At 34.2% G+C, this 23821-nt stretch overlaps 1 protein-coding gene across 1 annotated transcript in view; it reads right to left on the bottom strand.

Moving 5' to 3' along the window:
* LOC141315876 (diacylglycerol kinase delta-like) overlaps positions 1–22456 on the bottom strand; it is a 50721-nt gene extending 28265 nt beyond the window's left edge. The window contains exons 1-3 of the mRNA XM_073832717.1: positions 22389–22456; positions 19333–19413; positions 1302–1406 (exon numbers count right to left, since the gene is read on the bottom strand). Coding sequence (XP_073688818.1) covers positions 1302–1355 — 54 coding nt within the window. The 5' untranslated portion in view covers positions 1356–1406; positions 19333–19413; positions 22389–22456. The remainder of the gene's footprint in view (positions 1–1301; positions 1407–19332; positions 19414–22388) is intronic.
* Between the last annotated feature and the right edge of the window lie 1365 nt (positions 22457–23821).

A 23821-nucleotide genomic window follows, 5' to 3' on the forward strand; every position in this document is an offset into this window, starting at 1 on the left:
ACATCGGTATAATATGTGACCCTGGACCACAAAACCAGTCATAAGGGTCACATTTTTAAATGGATAAATAAGCTTTCCATGAATGTGTGGTTTGTTAGGATACAACAATATTTGGCCGAGACACAACTATTTAAAAATCTGAGGGTGCAAACAAATCTAAATATTGAAAAAATCGCCTTTAAATTGACCAAATATAAAATTACCTAAGCTCAATAAATGCTGTAGACCTATTTTTTATTGTTAATAATATATTCTTCTTTGTTTATGTAAACTAATGTAGTTAACTACTGTTAACAAATCCAAATCTTATTTATTCTCTTTTGCATACACTTTTTTAAACATCAGTAATAAATACATTTGTAACTACATAAATATCAAAAATCATAAAAGAGCATATGTGACCCTGGACTACAAAACCAGTTATAAGGTACATTTTTTAAAAGATTTATACTACTTGAACGTTGAATAAATAAGCTTTCCATTGATGTATGGTTTGTTAGGATAGGACAATATTTGGCCGAAATACATCTATTTGAAAATCTGGAATCTGAAAGTGCATCAAAATCTAAACATTGAGTATAAATCAACTTTAAAGTTGTTCAAATGAAGTTCTTAGAAATGCATATTACTATGCATATATTTATGGTAGGAAATTAACAAAATATCTTGTTTGATTTTTATGCAAAAATAATGATCATTTTGACCCATACAATGTATTGTTGGCTATTGCTACAAATATACCCATGCTACTTAAAGACTAGTTTTGTGGGACATGGTCACAAATGTCCTATAACCTGTCACTAAACAGCACAGAAACATATGAAAGGTTAGTTTTGAGTCACTACTCACACCTAAACTAGAAACTAAACTGTATTCTGACTCATTTTGTGTGTGAAATTACTAATAAAGAAAAAAGATTTTCCACTGCTTTCAGTACAATCGCTTGTCAAGAATATGATGTAACTCATTTCTGAATAACCCATCCTGTAAAAATCTGAAAGCTGAATAAATAAGCTTTCCATTGATGTATGGTTTGTTAGGATAGGACAATATTTGGCCGAAATACAACTATTTGAAAATCTGAAATCTAAAACTGCATAAAAAATCTAAATATTGAGAAAATCGCCTTTAAAGTTGTTCAAATGAAGTTCTCAGCAATGCATATTACAAATCAAAAATTACATTTTGTAAAATTTACGGTTGATATATTTATGGAAATACAATCTTTACTTAACATCCTAATGATTTTTGGCATAAAAGAAAAAAATGGTGAAAAGGTCCAGTGATTTGGAGAAACTCACCTCAAAGTGTTCTCTGTTCTGAACACTCTTCAGTGCTGCGATCCATTCCTCCATTTCTTTCCTGTTTTCTGCACACAGAACCAGTCGACGACACGGAGTGATTACCTACAGAGAAAGAGAGGGGAAAAACTCAGGAGTCGGTCATGAGAAACTGAAGAAAGCAGAAAAGATTAGTTCAAGTATTATAAGCAGCTTTACCCGCAAGTAACCTTAAATGTCTGTGTGTGTGTGAGCACTAGAGGCTCCAGAAACATGTGCTTCTCCCACAAACTAAGGCCAAGGAACAAGGAACACACTGTCCACTTCACACACACACACACACACACACACACACACACACACACACACACCCACACACACCTAAAGAGCTCTTGTTATCCAGCGTACATGGTGCCAACTAGGGCTGAGTGACAGACTGAATATAGCTGCAATGATTCTTCTGCTGATGTAACATTAAGTAACACTAAAAACAATATTGGAAATATTTTAAAGGAACAGTTCACCCAAAAATTTCAATTGGCTCTCCCACGGGACATCCAATATGTAAGTGAGTCTGTTTCTTCATCAGATTTGGAGAAATGCAGCATTGTATCACTTGCTCACCAATGGATCCTCTGCAGTGAATGGGTGCCGTCAGAATTAGAGTCCAAACAGCTGATAAAAACATCATAGTAATCCACAAGTAATCAACACCACTGAAGCTCATCAGTTAACATCTTGAGAAGACAAAAGTTGTGTGTTTGTAAGAAACAAATCCATCATTAAGACATTAAAGATTCAAATCCTTAAGTCCATAATCCATAATAAAAGTGAAAAACTTAATCTCCTGTTGTCTCTCACATGAAAATCCGGCCAGGGCCACATATATTTTTTTAACTCTTTTAGACTGTTTTGCCTTGTTTGAACTGTGCAATTTCTCTCCACTTTTTCACGTAAGGAAGCATTATTATGGATTAAGGACTCATATTTTAGGTAAAATTGTCTTAATGATAGATTTATTTATTATAAACATGCAGCTTTTTGCTTTTCAAGACAATAACTGGTGAACTGGAGTGATGTTATTTATTGTCATGTTATCATCAACTGTTGGGACTCTGACGGCACCCATTCACTACAGAGAATCCATTGGTGAGCCTAAAGCCTTATGATGGATTATGGACTCGTATTTTAGTTAAAATTGTCCTAATGACAGATTTGTTTCTTACAAACATGCAGCTTTTAGCTTTTCAAGACAATAACTGATGGACTGTGAGTGGTGTGGATTATTTGTGGATTATTGTGATGTTTTTATCAGCTATTTGGACTCTCATTCTGACGGCACCCATTCACTACAGAGTATCCACTGGTGAGCCTAAATCGTTATGATGGATTATGGACTCGTATTTTAGTTAAAATTGTCTTAATGATAGATTTATTCATTATAAACATGCAGCTTTTTGCTTTTCAAGACAATAACTAGTGGACTGGAGTGGTGTGGATTATTTGTGGATTATTGTGATGTTTTTATCAGCTATTTGGACTCTCATTCTGATGGCACCCATTCACTATAGAGTATCCACTGGTGAGCCTAAATCGTTATGATGGATTATGGACTCGTATTTTAGTTAAAATCATCTTAATGATAGATTTATTTCTTACAAAGAAGCAGCTTTTAGCTTTTCAAGATGTTAATTGATAGACTGGAGTGGTGTGAAGTATTTGTGGATTATTCTGATGTTTTTAATGAGCTGTTTGGACACGCCTTCTGACGGCACCCATTCACTGCAGAGGATCCATTGGATTTAGCCTAAATACTGTGACATTAGATTAGTTTCGCATGTTTCTATTTTCAGCTACTCATGAGTAAGAAAGTGGGTTAAGAGGTGTATAAATAGCAAACAAATGTTGATAAGATCAATTTATTTCAATTTGCGTCAGTGAGTGAGTCAAACTAATAGTTTGCATTATTACTCACAAATGTCCACGGAGATGTGCATTCTTCATGTTTTAGTGTATATCATTTTGTACTGCTATAGGGGTGCATTTAAATGAAAATTATTAAATATTATTAAATATTTAGTGACAAGCAATGCAAAAACAAGTGTCTTGTTCATTTATTTTCATTTTAACTTGGTTTTAAATGCACTTTTCAATATGGTCTTTTTTCTTAACATCAGTCAATGCAGTAGACAACATGAACTAATTTTTCTAAAAAAAAAAAATACACTTTTATAATATAATTGTAAAAAATACTGCATTTATAAATCTTTGCTAATGTTAGTTACTAAAAATACAGTTGTTCAGTGTTTGTTCATGTTAGTTCACAGTGCATTAAGTTAACGTATCTATGTTAAGATACATTTTTTTAATTCTAAGAATGCATTAATAAATTTACCTTGGGGTAAAAAAATCCTGCAGACATATTTTTCATTGTTAATAATATATTCTTCATTGTTTATGTAAACCAATGTATTTAACTACTGTTAACAAATGAAACCCTATTTATTCTCTTTTGCATCCACTTAAATATTTAAGTAAATAAATAAATGTGTAAGTAAGTACATAAATATCAAATATTATTCAATCATGTGACCCTGGACCACAAAGCCAGTCATAAGGGTCAATTGAAAGCTGAATAAATAAGTTTTCCATTTGAGTATGGTTTGTTAGGATAGGACAATATTTCCTCGAAATACAACTATTTGAAAATCTGCAATCTGAGGGTGCAAAAAAAAAATCGGAATATTGAGAAAACCATGTTTAAAGTTGTTCAAATGAGGTTCTTAGCAATGCATATTACTAATCAAAAACTAAGTTTTGATACACTTATGGTAGATAAATTCACAAAATATCTTCATGGAACATGATCTTACTTAATATCCGAATGATTTTTGGCATATAAGAAAAAAATGACAATTTTGACCCATACATTTTGGCTATTGCTACAAATATACCCATGCTACTTAAGACTGGTTTTGTGTTTAAATCAAATTTAAAACTAAAAATAGTAGCTCAGATGCAAAAAAAAAAAGATGTCAATAAAGTAAAAGGACCAAAGAAACTCCAAAACGAGCCAAAGTCATTAATGCAAACTAACTTTCTTACTTAAATTACTATGCTCAGAGCTTGCAATAAAATTAGAATAGGATGCAAAATAGAATGGTTCACTAGTGGCCTGAATGTCTGGAACTCAAACTTTTTCAGCTGTACCACAAAAGCCAAACCATTAAGCATTCAAAGGCCTAAAATAGTGTGTGTGTCTGTGTGTATACGTCAACTTCCCAATCCGTTTCCTCCAGCTGCTGACAAAGACCCTCTGTTCCCACACGGATAAAAATAACTCACGCCTTTCCTCTGCCAACACACACACACACACACACACACACACACACACACACACACACACATATATATATATATATATAAACCGATCACATTATTCATTTCTCAGAGTACACAAGCTGCCTCATAAAACCAACTAAAATATACAGACACATGGATCAGCTGACACACGGCAGAGGAGAGAAAGAGAGTCAGTGTGCGTCTGGTTAATGTCTTTGATGTAGATCTTGAAGCCACTTTTATCACTCACACAAACAAACATGATCAGCGCTGTCGTAACGCCAGCTGAACCGTGTCATACGACTCAAAGAGCTTTTGTGGTTCCGTTACATAAGCCGAACACATCCTGTTTGAAACACTTTACCACACAGCTGCCGCACTAATGTAATAAAGCAGCTAATGAAATATCAGTATCTAATCAGACTGATCTAATGCTATTTACTATGCTTAACTCTGGGTTAAAGGAGTAGTTCACCCAAAAATTTAAATTTGCCAAAAATGTTGTCATTTTCAGGCTTTGCAAAATATAGATGAGTTTGTTTCTTCATCAGATTTGGAGAAATGCAGCATCGCATCACTCTCTCACCAATGGATCCTCTGCGGTGAATGGGTGCCGTCAGAATGAGAGTCCAAACAGCTGATCACAATAATACACAAATAATCCACACCACATCTTGAAAAGCTAAAAGCTGCATGTTTGTAAGAAATAAATTTATCATTAAGATGGTTTTAACTAAAATATGAGTCCATAATCCATCATAACGCTTCAGGCTCACCAGTGGATCCTATGGAGTGAATGGGTGCCGTCAGAATGAGAGTCCAAATAGCTGATAAAAACATCACAATTAATCATGTGATTCACACCGCTCCACTCCAGTCCATCAGTTATTGTCTTGATATCAGCACAATAATTCACAAGCAATCCACACAACTTCAGTTTGGGCTGTTATGATTCATAGATTCTAATCGACCATGCGATTTTTTTAAATACTGCAAGAGAATCCATAAAACGCATTGTCAGACTGTTTTTCAAGGCTGCAATATACACTGGAAAAAACTAAGCAAATTTACTTAATTTTTATTTTGCACACATATTTTTAAGTAATATTTAAGTATGGAATTAAGTCAAATCTACTTAACTAAGTTAAGTAAAGTTAGCAAAGGAAATAACTAAATTTAACGTGTAGTTTGTTGAGAGTTTGATGAGTAATTTCTAACGCAATTTCTACAAATATATAAATGTAAATATAATATGAATATAAATATGAAATACATTTTATTTCCAATTTTTTTTTTTCCATTTCAATTTTTCTATACACTGCTTTAATGGTTAAATTCGCTTTTTTTATTCAAAAAGCCTGTCTACTTAATTGAGTTTTATAGTTTTATTTTTTACCAGATTCTTTTCCATTACTTTTCTGGATTTCATTTAATGGTTTCAATAAATCTGAACAATCAAAAGCATCTCCAATTAATTGATTTTATTAAAAAAAATAAAATGTTCTTAAATAAAATTGTTGATTTTGTGGGAATTTAGCCCTAATTCCAGTACATCAGCAAACATCTTGAGAAGACAAAACTAATACAAATTCATCATTAAAACATTTTTAACTAAAATACAAGTCCATAATCCATATTAACGCTTCCTCTAGTTAAAAAAAAAAAAAAAAAAAAAAAAAATTGAACTGGTCTGAATCAGGAGAGAAATCTGCACAGATCAAGCACTGTTTACAATCCAAAATACACTAAAACAGCTCTAAAAAATATTTGGCTGGATTTTGATGTGAGAGACAACAGGAGATGGACTTTTTTACTGGAGGATGCATCATTATAGATTATGGACATCTTAAAATATCTTGATGGATTTTTTTTTTTCTGACGGCACCCATTCACTACAGAGGATCCATTGGTAAGCAACTGGCGAAATGCTGCATCTCTCCAAATCTGATTAAGAAACAAAGTCATCTACATCTTGAATGGCCTGAGGGTGAGTAAATTTAATCATATTTTCATTTTTGATTAGCTTCATTTTATTTTTGATTTTCATCTAGCTCCAGGTTTCACATTTGTAAGCACAAAACAAAAGAATCCAAAATGCTGAGCCATAGTTAACAAATGGATGAAAACTTTAACTAAAGCATTTATGCATAATGCACTATAACATTATTCATAATGTACACTGCAACTTAACCAATGATGTGTGTTTGGGGGCGGGGCTATCAGTCTGACTAACCAATGGCAGACAGTGGGAAAGGAACATGCAGAGTGTTTAAAAACATTAAATGTTGCAATTCTGTTTAGACACACTTCATCTTTAAATATGAATCAGTTTTATACTCTTACACAACACAGGCCAATGACGTCTTTAAAAACACGTGGAGTCTTGAACTGCACCATGAGGCCTGTCAGAGCAAAACCAGCTGACTCTCCAAGCAATATCGATCTGATCTGGACTAAAATGAGACAATCATTTAAGTCAAGCTTCAAGCTCTTGAACCAGAATGAACCTTTCTGTGGATTTTATTAGATCAACTTCCCTGCGGTTTCTTTAATCCAATACACATTAAAATCCTCCAAAGGACAAGCTCCTAAAAAAGCATTGTTTTTAACTATTCACATACTCTCGGATATATTTTGTGCCTCAAGTACAGATGCAGTTCTCTTTACAGAAGCCTTTAATAAAAGCATTTGTGTTCTTGGACCACACAACCTCATGTAAATATCTGAAAGCTGAATAAATAAGCTTTTCATTGATGTATGGATATGTTAGGATAGGACAATATTTGGCTGAGATCCAACTATTTGAAAATCTGAATCTGAGGGTGCAAAAAAATCAAAATATTGAGAAAATCGCTTTTAAGTTCAATTTTTAGCAATGCATATTACTAATCAAAAATTAAGTTTTGATATTTTATAGTAGGACTTTTACAAAATATCTTCATGGAACATGATCTTTACTTAATACCCTAATGACTTTTGGCATAAAAGAAAAATATAATAATTTTGACCCATACAATGTATTGTTGACTATCGCTACTTATGACTGGTTTTGTGGTCCAGGGTCATGTTATATAGAGCACATTTAACTAGATCTGTCAATTTAACATGTGAATCCAGTGTGGTAAAAAGGTTTACAAAATATAACATGATAAATTAGCACAATTCATCACTCCAGCTGACTGAAATGTTAATTATTTTCTAGTAAATGTTTAAAACTTTGCATTATTAGTACTTTTTGAGTTATAGCTTTCTTAAGACAAATAGTTCACTCTTTTCCGCATTAACAAGATGCTTTGGATAAAAGTGTCTGCTGAATAAATGAATGCCAATGTAATGAATTTTTCCTATCGTATTAGTAATTCAAGCTTGATCAACAAATACGACATAAGTCGTAATACGTATGCATGTTTATGTAGATTGATTCTCATAGGCTTTTGTTCCAAAATATGGAAAAAAACTCTTTCTTTAGCAAATACTGGTATACACAACCATTCAAGAGTTATGGGTCAGTAAGATGTTTTATTTGATCAAAAATGCTGTCAAAATGTGAAATATTGTTACAATTTAAAATAGCTGTTTTCTATGCGAATATGTGGTCAAATGTAATTTATTTCCGTGATCAAAGCTATATTTTCAGCACCATTACTCCAGCCTTCAGTTAGGGCTGGGCGGTATACCTTTTCATACCGAATACCGGTGTTTTTTTTTTTAATGATATTCATTTTTCATATACCCCAATACCGGTGAGTGTGTGCGTACAAAGCGCTGGGAACACGTATGTTGACGCAAACAGAAACCGCAGCTTGCACGTGCTTGTCTGAAGCAACACATCTGAGGTGTGGACGTATTTCAGTATATCTGAGAAAGACCCAGGGTTAGCGATTTGCAAAACTTGTAATGCCGAAATTTCAAGAGGGGGTGTGTCTGCAGTGATGAGAGCAGAGATCGGCGCATTGTGCGCAGACAGATGTAGCTTTCAGTGAGAGAAAAACAATGGCTTTACGTTGGTGTTACGTCGCAATATTTTAAAGATATGTCTTTTCTATATACTGTATTTTTATTAATATTTATGCTTTAAAGCCAATGGATATCACACAAGCAACGTGGAAACTGATCAATATGTTAAAGTGAAAGTAAAAACTGACTTTCAGCATCTGATGTGCATTCTTTCAGACAATGAGAGACGATTATACTTCATATGCTGATATTAATTTAGTCCCTTAATATTTTTCTTGTGCCCCGAACATGGTGGGGAAAAAAATAAAAAAGAAACGTATTTTGTGTAAGGTTTGTTTTTGAAAGTCTTAAATAAAGCTCTTAGTTTTCATTGATGACTGCAGTGTTATTAGGGGGTTATGAAAGTCATAATTATGATTTCAGGTGGTCTAAAATGTGGGGACTGAAAGACAAGAATTGCGATGAAACTTCAAAAGGCTATCCATTGAATAAATATGAGCCCTGCACGTTTCAAAATCATTTGTTGCGCTACTTTGTATACTACCATTATGACAGCGCCTCCTGCTGGAAGAGAAACGCGTAGACTTGTAAATGTGAACTTGTGAAGAATGCACAATAAAGTGTTGCGTATTTTGACTGCAAATCATGAATTCTGATTTCTTCACCTCATTACAATTATGAGTGCCACTGTCACTTCTTTGTGAACAGCAGCATTTTGTGAGACCAATCAAACCTGGGTTAATACTAGTCCGGTCAATGTAAGCCAATATACTGCAGTAATTATTCTCTAATTTATTAGGAAATGTGGTTAACACCTAGTCATGCATGAAAAAAAAAAAATACCGTCATATACCGTGATACCGTATAATTTTGAAAAATACCGTGATATAAATTTTTGGTCATACCGCCCAGCTCTACCTTCAGTGTCACATGATCCTTCAGAAATCATTCTAATATACTGATTTTCTGCTCTTGTCGATGTTGAAAACAGTGGAAACAGTGTTACATTTTAAATTTCAGGATTCTTTGATGAACAAAGTCATTCATTTGACACAGAAATATTTTCTAACATTATGCATGTCTTCTCCGTCACTTTTGAGCAATTTAATGCATCCTTTCGGAATAACATTATTAAATTCTTTAAAAAAAAATCTTGTCCACCCTAAAGTTTTGAACAGTAGTGTGTGCAATTTATTTTTAATAATTAAGTATGAGATCCAATCTGCTGATTTGCTGCTCAAGAAACATTTCTGATTATTATCAATGTTAAAAACAGTGTTACAAGAAAGTTCAAAAGAAATATTTTCTAACATTATAAATGTCTTCACTGTCAATTTTGAGCAATTTAATGCATCCTTTCTGAATAAAATTATTAATTTCTTTAAAAAAAAAAAATCTTGTCCACCCTAAAGTTTTGAACAGTAGTGTATGCAACTTATTTTGAATAATTAACTAGCATATTATCTAATTCATTTTGACTAATAATTTAATTGAGTAACAGCCCTATTCTTTAAAATATCTCAAATACAACTATTATTAGCATGCAGATTTAATCTAGACCGTTATTCAAACACACACACACACACACACAGAAAAAAAAAATCTTAAGCAAATATTGGTATACACAACCATTCAAGAGTTTTCGGTTAGTAAGACTCATGTTTTGACCAAAAATGCAGTAAAAATGTGAAATATTTTAACAAATTAAAATAGCTAAAAGCTGAATTTAAAAGCTGAATTTCCAGCTTTATTACTCCAGTCTTTAGTGTCACATAATCCTTCAGAAATCATTCTAATATGCTGATTTGCTGCTAAAGAAACATTTCTGATTATCATCAATGTTGAAAATAGTGGAAACAATGTTACATATTAAATTTTAGGATTCTTTGATGAACAGAAAGTTCAAAAAAACAGCATTCATTTGACACAGAAAAATTTTGTAACATTATAAAATGTCTACACTGTCATTTTTGAGCAATTTAATGCATCCTTGCTGAATAAAATGATTAATTTCTTTTAAAAAAAAATCTTGTTCACCCTAAACTTTCGAACAGTAGTGTATGCAATTTATTTTGAATAATTAACTGGCATGTTAAATAATTCATCTGACTAATATTTTAATTGAATGACAGCCCTACTCTTTAAAATACCTCAAATTTACAAGTATTATTAGCAGCAGATCTAATCTAGACAGTTAGACTGAGCCCAAGGCCAAAACACAGATGCTGAACACAGTGTTCAAAACACACACACCTCCCTATCCAAAATGAAGACATACAACAGACTTGAATTATCTCCATATAAAGCTATTTGCGGCAATTACAGACCAAAAATCTAACCCTAGCTCTAAAAAAAAAACACAAAGTAAAACATCAATTTACTTCATGAATCACTTCCACCTTAAAGACATTGCCAGATTTCCACAAAGCAAAGTGAATCAGATTTAGCTCACATCTGTAAGTAATTTTAAACCAAAAGCATAGTTAAAGCCCCAGAATTCAAGCTTGTAATTCTTCAGTGGAAGAAAAAAGATGATATTTAGAGTTTGTTTTTCCATACAATAAAACTCAATGTCGTCCAATGATGTTTGCACATCAATGTTCATCAAAAAAAGACTAAAGTCATAAGCTCTGAATGACATGAGGATGAAAAAATGATGGTTTTGAGTTGACCTATGCCTTTAAGTAAACACACACTCGCTCTCTCTCTCATTCCACACATTCTTTCCTCTTACTTATTTGCTGGCAAAATCCAGATGCTCCAATAAACCTGTTGTTTCTCCTTTTGTCTCTCTATCGCTCTTGCTTTTCTTGTCTGCGTAGGTTGATCGGAGCCGTATGGAGATCTACGAACCGGCTCAGTGGCAAACCATTCCTAATTCTCCTTCCTCAGCTGATCCAAGTCTCTTTCCTTCCCTCTCTCTTTCAAAGACTCCTCCCTGTTTCCATCATGATGACTCAGAGAGCTGCGTCCTGCTGGAGACCCTCCCACAAAACAGCAGCAGGCAGAAAAAATGCATATGAAAACAGCGAACACGCACACGCAGGCCAGAACCGACAAACCATGGAAAAGCATGAGCTCCTCCCTGCAATTAAAATTAAATCAGTCCAAATGTCAACTATAAATACACTTCAGAACACGAACAAACACACACACAGACACACATGTGCTCCAGACTATTTCAGGCCGTTCTGTTTATCAGATCCAAAATAAACACACTCCGCATTTTTCTCAGAAGCTTCATTTCCTCGCTGAGAAAGTCACTAAAAACACAAGAAACGAGTGCGGGTGTTTACTTGACAGCAGTTTTAGCACCAAATTGTCTCCAGAGGTGAGCTAAATCGGACTTAACAATTCTCGAAGCTAAAAATACTTTATCATAGAGGGTTTGTTTGCTACAAATGCAAAACATTTTCTTTTAGGGGTTATTAGTGAAGCTTAGCATTAGTCATCAGAGCTTTGCACCATATTTAAAGATTAGGACATCAAAAAGACTTGAGATTTCCATTTCATATAAATGCTTTTAAACTTTCTATTCATCAAAATCATGATGAATGCAAGCAGCAATTACTCGGCCAAGCACTAGGCCAGGGAAGCATCAGAACAAGTGCAGGAATGAGTAATTGAAGCCATTTGAAGGTGATTTTAGTCAAAATGGTTGAAAAACAATCAGAACAACCACTAGTAAGACAATAAAATCGGTTATCACTTTTGACCACAAGGTGGCACTCGATCAAAACGTTTTGAATGCTTTTAGGTCATGGTCTCGATGATATATACAAAGTTTCATAATGGTACACCAATGCATTCGTAAAATATAGCATTTTCTATCATAATACTCTGAAGTCAATGGCAATTTCATATTTTGTTCAATTTTAGTGCCACGAAGAGGTACAATCCCACCAAATTTTGTGTGTGTGCTTAGAGCGTGCTCGTACATATGTGTGCCAAATTTGATGAAAGTATCTCATTTTGTTTTGGAGTTATAGATATTTTTTTTATATGTGAAGTGAAAAAATGACCAATGGCTGACTTTGTTTGCATTTTTTAGCCACTTACTATCAAAATTTTGGCAATTGGGTATTACCGTTTAGCCAGCACACTATGTTTTCTGAATCTCCAATGCTGGTTTCGTGTTGATCGGAGTAACGGTTTCTGAGATATTGGCAAATGTTTTTTAAGCACTAAAATGCAATGTTGCACAAACCATAAGGCAAAACCTGGCATGTTTGGCATCGCTGGACTCTACAAGGATTCAGGATCTAAAAAGGTGACTCCCGTGAAAATAAGTCAACCACCCCTAAAGTTATAAGCATGTGAATATTTGATTTTACCACTAGGTGGCACTGGCTCGAAACTTCCCAGGCTCCTTCAGGACGTGCTGATGACCCATACCAAGTTTTGTAATGATAGGTCAATGCATTCGTGAAATATAGCATTTTCTATCATAATACTCTATTGAAGTCAATGGCAATTTCATATTTTGTTCAATTTTAGTGCCACGAAGAGATACAATACCACCAAATTTTGTGTGTGCTTAGAGCGTGCTCGTTCATATGTGTGCCAAATTTGATGAAAATATCTCATTTTGTTTTGGAGTTATAGATATTTTTTATATGTGAAGTGAAAAAATGACCAATGGCTGACTTTGTTTGCATTTTTTAGCCACTTACTATCAAAATTTTGGCAATTGGGCATTACCGTTTAGCCAGCACACTATGTTTCCTGAATCTCCAATGCTGGTTTCGTGTCGATCGGAGTAACGGTTTCTGAGATATTGGCAAATGTTTTTAAGCGCTAAAATGCAATGTTGCACAAACCATAAGGCAAAACCTGGCATGTTTGGTATCGCTGGACTCTACAAGGATTCAGGATCTAAAAAGGTGACTCCCGTGAAAATAATTCAACCACCCCTAAAGTTATAAGCATGTGAATATTTGATTTTACCACTAGGTGGCACTGGCTCGAAACTTCCCAGGCTCCTTCAGGACGTGTTGATGACCCATACCAAGTTTTGTAATGATAGGTCAATGCATTCGTGAAATATAGCATTTTCTATCATAATACTCTATTGAAGTCAATGGCAATTTCATATTTTGTTCAATTTTAGTGCCACAAAGAGGTACAATCCCACCAAATTTTTTGTGTGTGCTTAGAGCGTGCTCGTACATATGTGTGCCAAATTTGATGAAAATATCTCATTTTGTTTTGGAGTTATAGATATTTTTTATGTGAAGTGAAAAAATTACCAATGGCTGACTTTGTTTGCCTTTTTTAGCCACTTACTATCAAAATTTTGGCAATTGGGCATTACCGTTGAGCCAGCACACTATGTTTCTGAATCTCCAATGCCGGTTTCGTGTCGATCGGAGTAACGGTTTCTGAGATATTGGCAAATGTTTTTAAGCGCTAAAAAGCAATTTTGCACAAACCATAAGGCAAAACCTGGCATGTTTGGTATCGCTGGACTCTACAAGGATTCAGGATCTAAAAAGGTGACTCCCGTGAAAATAAGTCAACCACACCTAAAGTTATAAGCATGTGAATATTTGATTTTACCACTAGGTGGCACTGGCTCGAAACTTCCCAGGCTCCGCCAGGACGTGCTGATGACCCATACCAAGTTTTGTAATGATAGGTCAATGCATTCGTGAAATATAGCATTTTCTATCATAATACTATTGAAGTCAATGGCAATTTCATGTTTTGTTCAATTTAGCGCCACCTAGAGGCACAATCCCACCAAATATTTTGTTTGTGCTTAGAATGTGCCCATTCATACGATGAAAAATCTCATTTTGTTTTGGAGTTATAGATATTTTTCTATATGAGAAGAGAAAAAATGACTGATGGTTGATTTTGTTTGCATTTTTTTGCCACTTGCTATCAAAATTTTGGCAATTGGGCATTAGAGTACAGCTGGCATGCTATGTTTCCGAATCTCCTACGCTGGTTTGGTGTCGATTGGAGTAACGCTTTCTACAAGATTGACAAATTTTTTTTAAGCACTAAAATGTAATGCTGCATGTTACCCTAGCATGTTTGGTATCGTTGGACTCGGCAAGGATTCAGGAGTCTAAAAAGGTAACTCCTGTGAAAATAAGTCAACCAGACCTAAGGTTAAGCATGTGAGTATTTGATTTTACCACTAGGTGGCGCTGGCTCGAAATTTGCCAGGCTCCTTCAGGGCATCGTGCTGATGACCCATGCAGAGTTTTTAATATACGTCAATGTGTTTGTAAAATATAGCATTTTACTACAAAATTCAAAATGGCTGACTCTAAAGGGACCAGTTTTGTGAATTTTGGCAAAACCATTGAGACGTTATAAGCAATAAAAAAAGGTAATTTTTCATATCTCCTGACCAGTAGGTGGCACAGCACCAAAACAGGGCGGGTAGCTTTAGGTCATGCTTGTTTTAACACACACCAAGTTTGGTCCCAATACACCAAATTGTTGCAGAGATGTAGCCTCACATCCATTTTTGCGTGCTTTTCGTCGAATTAGTTCACGTGTTATTCGAGAACGGTTTGACTAATCAACATGAATTCCATAACTTTTTGCCAGCATGGTCTAAAGATGATCTGAGCCAATTTTGGTGAAAATCTGAGAAACTGTCTAGGACGAGTTTGAAAAGACAGGTTTTACGAACTATTAAAAATAGAAAAAAAAAAAATGACCCAAAGAATCAGATTAAAAAAAAAATTGATTTTGTGCGTTATGGTTCAAAAGTTATTAGCATAAAGAAAGTGAAACTTTGGACAAGTGGTGGCGCTAGAGTGTTTGAGTTAGAGACTCCAACTTGCTATGGTTAATGTTGAGACGGTTCTCTATCTGTGTGCCAAATTTTACAACTTTCCCGCAAGCGGTTCTATAGGCTGCCATAGACTCGAGCGGAAGAAACGAAAGAACAAAAACTCACTTAATTTGGACTTTTCTGAAAAGAAGAATATAATTTTTACTTGATTTAAGAATTTTTAGATATTTTGGCTCGAAACAAGACAAACACTCTTAAGTAAGAAAAGCATTTTTTGCAGTGTGCATAGCAAATCAGCATATAAGAATGAATTCTGAAAGATCATGTGACTGAAGACTGAAATAATTATGCTGAAAATTCAGCTTTGACCACAGGAATATATTATATTTAAAAATATATTAAACATAGTAATCTGATGTTTTAAACTGTAACAATATATGTGACCCTGGACCACAAAACCAGCAGTGGTGTCAAAAGTATTCACATTCATTACTCAAGTAGAAGTATAGATACTAAGATTTAAAAAGACTTTTGTAGAAGTTGAAGTATCAACTCAAGCTTTTTACTCAAGTAAAAGTATAAAAGTACTGGTTTCAAAACTACTTAAAGTAAAAAAGTAAAAGTAATGTAAGGAAAAAAATGCCATTAAGGACAAAAGCTTAGGCCACGCCACAGGGGCATATTGTGCACTACCCCACCTCCCCAAAAAACATTTCTAAAGGCCATAGTGACTATGTTATATTAAAATGTTAATGTTGAAAAATTTGGAATGCACTAGGCTACCTGTTTTAGCTGCATATTTGCCCATTGAAAATAAACGCATTTTATTACAATGCAAATGCATTAAAGAACCATCAAATAATATTAGATACTGAATTCAAATGCAACTTTTATTAATAATTTATACAATTAATAATGCATTTTTGTCACATAGAAATGCATGCAGTAAAGCATTGATTTTGAGCTAGAATGTGGGACTTTTATTGCTAATAAATTCTGTAAAAATTACTTACTTTTGTAGAACACAAAAGATATTTTGTAGAATGTAAACAAACATATTTGTTTACCCTTGATTTCTACTCTATAGACACAATTTTTGAATTTCTCAAAGTATCTTCCTTTATGTTCCACAGAAGAAAGAAGTTCATACAGGATTGAAATTACATGATGTTGACTAAATAATGACATTTTTTATTTTTGGGTGAACTGTCCCTTTAAGAACTTTAATATTTGTAGTAAACACCTCATTTATATAAGGCACTGATATTTATCTTTAATCAGGCTCTTACTGAATTAACATTTTACTGAATTAACATTATACTGTAAATGAATTACAACTTAATATTTAAAAAGAAAGAAATTATTGCTTAAAATCCAGATATTAACTGACTAGTATTAGTAAGATGTCGTCACAAGAATAAAATTACAATGGTTATGTTTTTTTTAATAATTCATAATAACTATTAAATTTTTTATTACAAAAATGACAGTAATTATGTATTGACGTTTATCACTTTACCTCCTCATGCAGCTGTTTTCAGCAGTCCAGCAGATACAGAACCTTTAATGTTCTCATATCACACAATTGCCTAACACAATTCTGTGTTAAATCTGAATGCGTCAAGGAACTTCAACTTGCGCTATTTATCACTTTGAATCGCGCTGTGCGGGTGACTGATTCCGCCACTTCACACTTTTGGGCTATTTGCAGTTTCGAATGTCATTTAAAATAGCGCATAATGTGCGGGAGGTCTGCCTCTCTTTGGCGATCGGCCCACTACTCCACCGGCCCTCCGGGAATGTCCCGGTTCTCCCCGATGGCCAGGAGTGTGACGTGATTTGTGTCATGTCACGTGCAGGTGTGCTGGATCGCGTACAAACCAATAGGGTGTCGGAATGGTATATGTTTATACTTGTCATCCAACCACAACCAAATTCACTCTGTGTGGATGGCGCGATTTATCTGGATAGGTTTTTTTTTTTTTTAACGATGACATGAATGAAAACTAGCCGAAAAAAAATAGGAGTAACGAGTCTATTTTTAAAATGTAAGGAGTAGAAAGTACAGATAATTGCGTGAAAATGTAAGGAGTAGAAGTAAAAAGTCGTCTGAAAAATAATTACTCCAGTAAAGTATAGATACCCAAAATTTCTACTTAAGTAAGGTAACGAAGTATTTGTACTTCGTTACTTGACACCTCTGAAAACCAGTCATAAGGTTAAATTTTACAAAACTGATATATATAAATCATTTGAAAGTTCAATAAATACGCTTTCTATTGATGTATGGTTTGTTAGGATAGGACAATATTTGGCCGAGATACATCTATTTGAAAATCTGGAATCTAAGTGTGCAAAAAAATCTAAATACTGAGAAAATCACCTTTAAAGTTGTCCAAATTAAGTTCTTAGCAATGCATATTACTAATCAAAAATGAAGTTTTGATAGGTTTACAGTAGGAATTTTACAAAAAATCTTCATGGAACATGATCTTTACTTAATTTCCTAATGATTTTTGACATAAAAGAAAAATCAATAATTTTGACCCATGCAATGTATTTTTGGCTATTGCTACAAATATACCCCAGCGACTTAAGACTGGTTTTGTGGTCCAGGGTCACATATTACTATTTTACTGTATTTTTAATCAAATAAATGCAAAATCATAGCATCAAAAAAAAAATCTAACTTTTAAACAGAAGTGAATATCACATTTATGTAATATACAGAAACATTTCCATTTATCCTGGCTCTAAAAAGTCACTGAAAAGCCATTCAAAAGAACTATTTCTGATTTATAGCTATTCGGAAATTAGCTCATCATTTGGCTACAAATTGCTGAGGGACCAGACCATCTTTTTCCAGACCATTCTTCATGAAAAGTATTAAAGAACTATTAATAGAACCATTTAGGAATCACTGAGAGAAATCAGAGCAGAAATAATTCCCTAATCATAGGAAGTGTTGCACAGGCAAGCACCACTCACATCATTGATAATTCAAGTCCAATTATAATTAGCTTTATATTAAAGAATAGAAAGTTATTGCATATCCTCATTTGTGACCCTGGACCACAAAGCCAGTTTTAAGTAGCATAGCTATATTTGTAGCAACAGCTACAAATGTGACCCTGGACCATAAAACCAGTCTTAAGTCGCTGGGGTATATTTGTAGCAATAGCCAAAAATACATTGTATGGGTCAAAATTATTGATTTTTCTTTTATGCCAAAAATTATTAGGAAATTAAGTAAAGAATATGTTCCATGAAGATATTTTGTAAAATTCCTACTATAAATATATCAAAATGTAATTTTTGATTAGTAATATGCATTGCTAAGAAGTTAATTTGGACAACTTTAAAGGTGATTTTCTCAGTATTTTGATTTTTTTGCACCCTCAGATTCCAGATTTTCAAATAGATGTATCTCGGCCAAATATTGTCCTATCCTAACAAACCATACATCAATAGAAAGCTTATTTATTGAGCTTTCGTATGATGTATACATCTCAGTTTTGAAAAAATTTAACCTTATGACTGGTTTTGTGGTCCAGGGTCACAAATGACTGATTTTTCTTTCATGCCAAAAATCATTAGGATATTAAGTAAAGATCATGTTCTGTGAATATATTTTGTAAATTTTCCAACAAAACTTCTACCAAACTCACTTCTGATTAATAAAATGCATGGCTAAGAACTTCATTTGGACAACTTTTAAGGCGATTTTCTCAATATTTGGATTTTTTGCACCCTCAGATTCCAGATTTTCAAATAGTTGTATACTAGTTCAAATACTCTGCCAAATGTTGTCCAAGCCTAACAAACAATACATCAATGGAAAGCTTGTTTATTCAGCTTTATTTATTAAAAAATGACCAGGGTCACATTTAAATATGTCAAGTGTGTGTGTGTGTGTGTGTGTGTGTGTGTGTGTGTGTGTGTGTGTGTGTGTGTGTGTGTGTGTGTGTGTGTGTGTGTGTGTGTGTGTAAACTCACAGTAAAGCTGTTGTTAACGTTCTTAGTGCTTGATTCTGCTACGCTGGCGTCCGTCAAATCCACTTCATCAAAAATAATTGACTGAAAACAAATAAATCACAAATCAATAACTCAATTGACATTTCATCTGTATCTGTGTGCAATTCTACACATTCTAATATTAGAGTATAACAAATATAATAATATATTTTTTTAAAATATATACAGTTGAGGTCAAAAGTTTACATACACCTTGCAGAATCTGCAAAATGTAAATTATTTAAGCAAAATAAGAGGGATCATACAAAATGCATGTTATTTTTTATTTAGTGCTGACCTGAATAAGATATTTCACATAAAAGACAAATGTAATACCTGAATTTATAAAGAATTACTCAGTTCAAAAGTTTACATACACTTGATTCTTAATACTGTGTTGTTACCTGAATGATCCACAGCTGTGTTTTTGTTTAGTGATAGTTGTTCATGAGTCCCTTATTTGTCCTGAACAGTTAAACTGCCTGCTGTTCTTCAGAAAAATCCGTCAGGTCCCACAAATTCTTTGGTTTTCCAGCATTTTTGTGTATTTGAACCCTTTCCGGCAATGACTGTATGAATTAGAGATCCATCTTTTCACACTGAGGACAACTGAGGGACTCATATGCAACTATTACAGAAGGTTCAAACACTCACTGATGCTCCAGAAGGAAAAAACATGCATTAAGAGCTGGGGAGTAAAAACATTTGGAATTTAAAGATCAGGGTAAATTTAATTTATTTTGTCTTCTGGGAAACATGCAAGTTTTTCTGTAGCTTCTGAAGGGGCAATACTAAATGAAAAAATATGATATTTAGGCAAAATAAAAATAAAAAGTACACATCTTCATTCTGTTCAAAAGTTTTGAACCCCCCGGCTCTTAATGCATGTTTTTTCCTTCTAGAGCATCAGTGAGTGTTTGAACCTTCTGTAATAGTTGCATATGAGTCCCTCAGTTGTCCTCAGTGTTAAAAGATCAATCTCAAAATCATACAGTCATTGTTGGATAGGGTTCAAATACAAAAAAATGCTGGAAAAGCTAAGAATTTGTGGGACCTGAAGGATTTTTCCTAAGAACAGCAGGCAGTTTAACTGTTCAGGACAAACAAGGGACTTATAAACAACTATCACTAAACAAAAAAAGAAAAACAGCTGTGGATCATTCAGGTAACAACACAGCAACTCTTTTAGATTTAGAGTTTTTTTATGGTATGCTTTTACATACCATGTGTGTGTGTGTGTGTGTGTGTGTGTGTGTGTGTTAGGGTTGGGTCGATAGACGATGCCATCGTCCATCGCCGATTCAGCATCGCGATCCATCGCCCCGCCCCTGCCGCAGCAGTAACCCGCTCGCGAAAAACGCACACTTAAATCACACTATACAGCCAAATGAAATGCATGCTTTCAATTTCCGCATCTTTACTTACTTTACTATTATTATTATTATTATTATTATTATGAGGTAATAATAAGGAAGTTGGTAGCGATCACAATACAAATTACAGTGAACTCCAAACGAATTACACGAACTATGTTCGTTTAAATTAGGCGGAAAAAGTGATTGGCAGGTGGTAATGTGTGTGTAACTTATCTTTATTTATTTATGGTTTGGTTTAGGGCTGCAACTAACGATTATTCGTAATAAAGAAAAAAATCTGAAGAAAAACACACTATAACAAGCATAAAATACAGTGTTTCTGCTATTTATTCTGCCGTGGCTGTGTTTAGTGTCCCGCCAACAGCAGCAGCATCAGCAGCAGCGCAAGTGCCGGAGCGCAAGTGCCTCCAGCAGAGTTCCGCGTTCAAATGCACGCAGTAGTGTTCGCAAAGCCCCGTGAATGAATGAGTTTTGTTTTTGATTTGAATTATTTCGTTTCATAGTAGCCTAGTTAAGTAATAGTTTAAAGTAAATTTTACTCTTACCTTTATGAGCAAAAATTAAGTTTCACATGGCGCTGGCATCTCCATGTCGTGCAAATGCGCTTCTCCAAAAAGCTCTCCGCAAAATGATTAGATACGCGCCTATTATTTATCTAGGTTAAACGAATAAACTAATATTGTGATATGCTTTAAGGTTTTTCTTATATCTATGGATTTTAAATTGTGATGACTTGAGAAGGCTATAAATTGACCATTAACCGCTTGGTCGTTACTTTAAAAAACAAAAACTTGAATTTTACAAACAAAACGTGTTCCAAATATATTTCTAAATCAACTTTATAAACTAAAGAAACGAAAATAAATGTCATTACTTCGCTATTAAAAACAGCAGCTGTGCAATGTGGAAGAGAAAGAGAAAGTCAGGTTCCAGTCGGACTCGGGCCAGTAGCCTAATTCCGATGAGCTGTCGAGGTTGTTAGGAATTTTTTGCAACGAATGTCTGTTTAATAGCATATTTAACACTTATTTAGGCTACTTTCTTATTTAAATGTATTCATTATTTGATTTATTTTAGCGTTTTGTAGGCTGCCTTTTCACTGACCGAATTGCTAAAATAAACACGCACGTTTGTTATTAATGTTTGAGCCTCATTTATTTTGATAGCCTATATATAAAAACACCGCGCCACCTGCGGTAGTTGGTCCATTACCACCGCGGTGGTAAAAATCTGGTATTTTAAATCGAAATTTAACATTCAAGGACAGATGTTTCAGCACAATTAATGTTTTTGCGCTGAGGATTAATTGTCTCCCCGTCTGTGTTCCGGATGTTTGACGCTCATTCAGTAAACTTAACACAGACTGTCATAATGAACTTTTATGCATAAATGGAAATGTATTTTATCGATTAGCTGTTGCAGCCCTAGTTTGGTTATGGGTAAAACAAAGACCATGCGGGTCAGGTAGTGGAAATGGTAGGCTTCGTTATGAATTAATTATTTAACAACAGCCATCACCCCCCCCCAACCCCCCGCCTATGACAACGATGCCATCGTCCATCGCGATGTTTCCCATTAGACATCGTACGATGCCCAATTGGTCGACATCGCCCAACCCTAGTGTGTGTGTGTGTGTGTGTGTGTGTGTGTGTTTGGACAGACCTTGGCCGTCTGAGCGTAGTACAGTGTTCTTCCCCGCAGTTTAAAGTAACGTCTCTTCCAGCGTTGAAAATTTGTCTGTTTCATCAACTTTCCCTCTTTTAAAATCGTCTAGAAAAAGCAAGAGAGAGAGAAGTATGTGAAAATTCCTTTCGTTGCAGTCAACCTCGTTCATTTACGTAATAAATGGCATCATCCTCCTCCTCGAGCGGCTCTTCACACATCATTACATCTCCCACAAACCTTTAATGGAATGATATTTTTACACCAAGAAACCACACATCTTCACTCCAACCTCAGACACACACACACACACACTGCAGTTCCACATGAGACCTAAAGGGAGCAGCAGAGCTCAACACATTTCACTCTGACATCTGATTTCTCATTTGCAAGCCTAACTATTTACATTGTTCACATTTAAGATTGATTCCTGCAGAGAGTTACTGCTCTAGGCATGTGTGTTGTGTTACTACCATTTTCACCCGCTAGACAAGAAAAGTGAACAAAAAAAAAAATCCCACAGACGCATATCGAAAGAGGGTCTAACCATAAAAAGGTAGTTTTCATTCAGTCTCATCATGTATTACACAATCTGAAACAACAGCACTGTACAACAGCAGACACACAACGTTTTGGATGAGCATGATTTTTAATGCTTTTTAAAGGAGACTTTTCTGCTCATCGAGGCTGCATTTATTTGATTAAAAATACAGAAAACAAACTGTAATATTGTAAAATGTTTATGCAATTTAAAATAGAGGTTTTCTATTTTAATATACTTTAAAATATAATTTATTCCTGAGATGCAAAGCTGAATTCTCAGCATCATTACTCCAGTATTCAGTATCACATGATCCTATAGAAATCATTCTAATACGCTGATTTATTATCAGCGCTGGAAACCATGCTGATTTATGGATTTTTTGGAACCTGTTATAATTTTTTCAGGAATCTTTGGTTAATAAAACGTTAAAAAGAACAGCATTTATTTAAAATAAAAAACTTTTGTAACAATAAACACCTCGTTTTATTCATCAAAGAATCCTTAAAAAAGTACCACAGGTATATATATAAAATATTAAGCAGTGCAACTATTTCTAACACTGATAATAAATCAGCATATTAGAATGATTTCTGAAGGATCATGACACTGAAGACTGGAGTAATGGATGATGAAAATTTCAGCTTTGCAACACAGAAATAAATAACATTTTAAAGTATATTAAGATAAAAAAAACTGTTATTTTGAATTGCAGTAATATTACTTTTTCTGTATTTTTATTTTTATTTATTTTTTTCAAATAAATGGAACTTTTTTTTTTTTTACATTAAACATCTTACTGATCCCAAACTTTTGAGTGGCAGTCTACATCAGATATGAGATGCTGCAAAATTCAATTTGATTTCGTGCAGAAACAGGCTCATAAAGCATC

Source organism: Garra rufa, unplaced genomic scaffold (genome assembly GCF_049309525.1).
Source record: "Garra rufa unplaced genomic scaffold, GarRuf1.0 hap1_unplaced_040, whole genome shotgun sequence".
NCBI classification, from domain to species: Eukaryota; Metazoa; Chordata; class Actinopteri; order Cypriniformes; family Cyprinidae; genus Garra; species Garra rufa.